Below are 5257 nucleotides of genomic sequence, written 5' to 3'. Positions count from 1 at the left end.
GGTATAGTGGGCCATTTATTGGGCTTTTATATAATGGAAATGCGCTTTGGATATCACTTATGTAATTACCGGCCAGGCTGAGTTTGGGCAGGAATTGGTTTGGGCTGGGCCAAGCTGAGTTTGGGCAGGAATGGGTTTGGGCTTGGCCGAGAGCAAAAAATTAAGCCCTTTTATTGGGTCGGGCCAAAATATATGAACCCAAACCCGTCCAAACTACACGGGCCATGCGGGCTTTCGGGTCATGCTAAAAAACTAAGTAAAAAATCTTAAAATTGATTTCCCAAGCCCGCCCAAAATTTTTAATTAATCAAGCCAGAAAAAATTGCCCAAAATCTGGCTTGCAAGTTGGGTTCAGCTTGATCAGGTCTACCAAAAATGACTTGACTCGAAATTGAAACGATCTGAATAAGTCCTAACACGTTAGTCATTATTTATTTGACTCCTTTACAACGTATTACGGAGTATGTGTTTACGCTATGAAGCTATTTAATCCTGGTTCAATTAGTAAACCCATAATTTGTTTTATTTGAGTTGTTTATTTATTAGTGATCGTTTAATTCAACTCGTTAACAAATTGGTGATCTGGAAAATATATGTTAACTAAAATGGAAAAAAATACTTAGGTGATAGAATATTGTTTAGAAGATTTGAAAACAAATAAAATCAAAAATAAAATATTTGGAGGGAAATTTTTGACCATGCCATCGTCTGATCTATCCTATAGTAATATACTATATACTAGATGAAGCCTGTTCAATGCACGTTTTGTTTGAATTTTTTAATATACATATATATATATATATATATATATATATATATATATATATATATATATATATATATATATATATATATATATATATATATATATATATATATATATATATATATATATATATGCTAAAATTAGTAATATATTTAGATAAAATTCCTTATATCAAAAGATAATATTTTATATTTAATTAATTTAAACTGGAAAATCTCATTCGCCAATTTTGTTTACGTGCCATTTAAATTATTTAATTCTAAAAGAAATTAATAATCTAGTATTTAATTGTCTACCACTAAAATTTATCATCCTACATGGCGCACTGAAAAAATTAGATCTTACGTGAGTCTCTAAAAACTCGGGAAAAAACTCCCCTTTTAGCTATATATATATTAGATTTATTGGGTAATTAATTATTGATGAATAAAAAAGGTGGGAGTGGAAGTGAGTCATGTGAGCCATTGTTGTCAAAAATATTTGGAGTATTATTTCTCTCTTTCCTTCATATGAGTACTTTTCCATCTATTACATGTGCATTTATTTATTTCATTATGTGGACCTCAACAATTAAATTTAAATCTAACAAGATCTAAAACTATAAAATTCAATAGATTAATAATCGCCTAATCATTGTAAAAAATTTACATTACAAATTAAAATACAAAAGGTGACAATAAACTAATATAATGTAAGATATTGAGGATTTGTTCTATTCATTTTTTTTTTCTTCTTATTTCAGGTCTAATAAGTTCAGTTAAGTTCAAATAAGTTTAGTACGGGAAAAATAAGTTTTTGATAAAGATTGTCCAAGTTCGAATTACGACTAAAATAAGTTTTAATAGGGTCTAACAAGTTCATATAAGATCAAATAAGCCTAATAGAGTACTTTTCTTTCCTTTACCATCATTCTAACATGGTTATCAACTCACTTTTAAAAAATGATTTTAAAAGCCAATGAATATTTCAACATAAAAACGCATTTGATTGGTAAAAATATTATTATCAATAATAAGATTGACCCTTAAACCCTTTAATATTGTAATGTGCATTGATCAATATCTACAATATATCATAGCTTTTGGAAGCTTAAACAATGATATAACTCAAGTATAAGACACTTACAAATTGTACTTCATACTTACCAAAATCTTAATCTTATAGCATAATATAGACCAAATTTGATTTTAACTTATCAGATGGTAGACATATATGGTAAGTTTTTTTTACTATGATGATTGATGAGGACATTCATTTTTGCGAACTTTTTTTTTTTTTTTTTTGATAGAAAATTTTTGCGAACATTAAAAAGGTACAGTATGTAAAAGCAAAATTCCCCAATAAGGTCGGAAAATGCCATATGCAATAGGATAATGGAGGTCAAAAAAGTATGATTGAGGCAGGACGTCTGGTCCACCGTCTACAAATCATATTGTAACAAAAATCTATTGGAGATTATGCCCAAAAAGTGCTGATTTTTCCATAAAGTAAGAATTGTACAAATTTAAATTACACATCAGCAGAAAAAAGTTTATTTTAATAATGCTAAAATATCTTTTTCTGGTGAAGATATTTCAATTTCTTGTAGACTATAATTTTATACTTGTATCAGATACCCTCTTCACAAAACGACCCTGCAAGACAAATAAATAAAAAATAAATACTAATTATTATGACAAATACATTAGGATTTTATGTGAAATGGAATGAAGATTTCATGAAAAATGTTCAAAATTATATGATGAGGAACATTAGTAATGTACCTTAAGTCGAGGTCTTTTGTCTGCATTGAGTTTGCGGACTTCATATCTTATTTTCTTAGAGAATAGTCTACTTTGACGTTTTTCTTTGTATCGAAGCACACTTGTTTCTCTTCTTGATTTTTCATCTTCTAAATTTGGCACCTCTCCCATCTATATTATGTGAAATGGTTAGTAATAAGTACCGTTAATGTGTCTAATAGTGTTAACTGTTAAGTCATCAATGAACATCTTTTTGGTTTTTAGTGTGTGTTCAATACAACAAAAAGGAAGATTAATTAAGCAAATACTTATTTGGGATATAGTATTTCCATAACAAATGTAACTTAACTAACATGCACGATGTAGTTGATTTGTGGTATAGTGGTACTACCTATAACTAGCTAGCAAGTATGATAATGTTAGCTAAGTTATTGTTTTTCCACGATTGATCATGATGTCTTTACGACATTTTCATTCTATTTCGAAATATAAAACAACACAAAACATGAGAATATTTCATATACTACGTATATACTTGCATTAAAAACCGCATAAAAGATAAGAAATACTAACATAATGATCTTTCGAGACAGAAAAAGAAGGATGATGATGAGCTTGAAGAGAACCACGATTGGACCAAGCTTCAAGTACTTCTTCATAATTCAAGTTGAGATTCAAACTTGGTTTTTTATCCTCCATAACATTTTCATCCCAAAATCCATAAACACTCCCACAATCTTCAACATTCACATGACTACTAAAACCTTCACTTTTCACATGACTATTAACATCATCATTAACACTACCAATACTATAATTATTAAAGCTCTCATTTTTAATCTCTTGATCATTTGGGAGCAATAATTCCTCACTTTCCCAACTAGAACTCAAAAAATCCCACCCAAAATAATCATGTTCCTCATAATTATTCACCACAATTTGATCTTCTTCTTGTTCCTCAATTTTTGCTTCAATATTATTAATCCCCAAAAACCCTTTAATTTCTTCTAAACTCTCATAATTTTCAGGTACTAATTGTTGCTCTTCTTTTTTGGGATTCTTTAGAAAAGAACTCAACCTCATTTCTCTACTTCTCTTCATTTTTGAAGAAAAATGTCCTCAAAAATTTGGGAGTGATATAGTATAAGTATAAAAATATCTTGAAGAAAGTCAATTAAATTTGGATGGTTACGTGGCAGCTTATCTTCTATTGATTGGCTAATAGATGGGCTTACTGTGTAGTGATTGGTTGAGATATGACAGCATGGAGGAGCTGTCAGTGGGCCTACAAAAAGGACTCTTAGTGGGCCTCCATTTAAGTGTTGGCCCTTTTTGCAATAAAAGTGATGGTAAAAATAATAATGTACAAAATTACTAAAAACTTAAACGTGAGTAAAATGAAGCCCAAGCCCATCAGACGACACGAGTCACTAAGTCAGTGTTAACTCAGTTGTCATGTTGTCCTTGAAAACAAGACCCAAATGTACCATTTTCTTTAATGAGGATTGTCCCTTTTTTTATGCAAAGATTGGATGCCCAAATAACGAAGTTATACCTTAAAATAAATTTTTTATTTTTCTGAAAAAAAATACAAAGATGAAATTTGTGGGATAATAATAATTATGTAATAATTTTACTATGTATGTCATTAAGTTTTTCCAGTTTCCCTTTAATTTATTTATATAAGTTGTAAAGATTAATGTAGCAAATAATTAAAGACATAAAGAAATTAATCCAATACATATTCGACTATCCATATATGATATATCTGTTTGAGCTTACCTTCAATTTAGTCAGCACAAAAAAATAGAATTATAAACCTCTATACCATTGTTGTCCCTATCTTTAATTAATGTGGGGCAACTTATGTGGGTTTTATGTGTTTTTATTTTTATATTTTGGCTAGCAATGTCTTTATGGATTTTAAACATTACTCATCCCATGTAAAGTGTTCAAGAATAAGGATTAGATATTATAGCCTCTCACCTAACTAACCGACTCAAATACCATGTTAAATTCATTAACTATCAAATAATGGTCCCAAATCTCACAGTCATCAGTGAATTTTTTTTTTTTTTTTTTTTTTTTTTTTTTTTATTGTTTAGAGAGGAACAAATTTAAATAGTAGTATGTATTATTGATTTATTGCAAGTTTGCAATGCATCTATTTCTAAGCAAAGGAAGTACATAAAATTATTACCGTTCCTACCATCCATTATGCAAAACAAGTTGCTATAACGTCAACATAATTCTTTTAGAGATTGGGCCATTGGAGACTTTTTGGTTGAGATGCTTTATCAAATATTTTAATAATTTCAGATTCATGTTTGATTATGTTCAACTAAAATGACGATATTGTTATTAATTTTATTTTACCAGGTTTCATATAAATTTAACATGTCGAATTTTAAATTTTTTTGATGTTATAAAACCACGCATTAAGATAATTGACACAAATCTAATAACATGATTATGTTGTTTATAATTACGAAGTTTTAATCATTCTTTTTATACTACTGGTATGGCCATAGGGCTGCTATATTACTCGGTATGAGATAGAGGCAGTAACTAATTTTCAAAAGAACTTGATATTATTGATTCATTGCAAGCTCTTGATATTAAAAACTTGATGCATAGTCAAATTTTGCATCGCGATGAGGGAAGCCATACATATTCACACGGAGCAAATTTAATTTATAATCATTATATTGGGTTTATTTTCAAACTTTAGTCGACTTATTCTCAAAAT

At 28.9% G+C, this 5257-nt stretch overlaps 1 protein-coding gene across 1 annotated transcript; it reads right to left on the bottom strand.

Moving 5' to 3' along the window:
• Positions 1–2062: 2062 nt before the first annotated feature.
• On the bottom strand, positions 2063–3641 carry LOC145619770 (uncharacterized). Its single transcript, XM_081674466.1, has 3 exons — positions 3082–3641; positions 2530–2679; positions 2063–2400 (listed from the first exon to the last, which is right to left on the bottom strand). The coding sequence occupies exons 1-3, from the start codon at positions 3607–3609 to the stop codon at positions 2356–2358; spliced, it is 723 nt and encodes a 240-aa protein (XP_081530592.1). The 5' UTR covers positions 3610–3641; the 3' UTR covers positions 2063–2355.
• Between the last annotated feature and the right edge of the window lie 1616 nt (positions 3642–5257).

The sequence above is a fragment of the Chenopodium album genome, chromosome 3, assembly GCF_948465745.1.
Source record: "Chenopodium album chromosome 3, dcCheAlbu1.1, whole genome shotgun sequence".
In the NCBI taxonomy this organism is placed as follows: domain Eukaryota; kingdom Viridiplantae; phylum Streptophyta; class Magnoliopsida; order Caryophyllales; family Amaranthaceae; genus Chenopodium; species Chenopodium album.
This window is presented reverse-complemented; position numbering and strand designations above follow the sequence as displayed.

Bases quoted from the DNA above. Each gene is read 5' to 3' on its own strand.
- LOC145619770 (XM_081674466.1), bottom strand. From the start codon at position 3,609: ATGAAGAGAAGTAGAGAAATGAGGTTGAGTTCTTTTCTAAAGAATCCC. The intron at 2,680-3,081 runs GTTAGTATTTCT...CACATAATATAG, and splicing joins CTGTCTCGAAAGATCATTAT to ATGGGAGAGGTGCCAAATTT. The intron at 2,401-2,529 runs GTACATTACTAA...TTTGTCTTGCAG, and splicing joins ACAAAAGACCTCGACTTAAG to GGTCGTTTTGTGAAGAGGGT.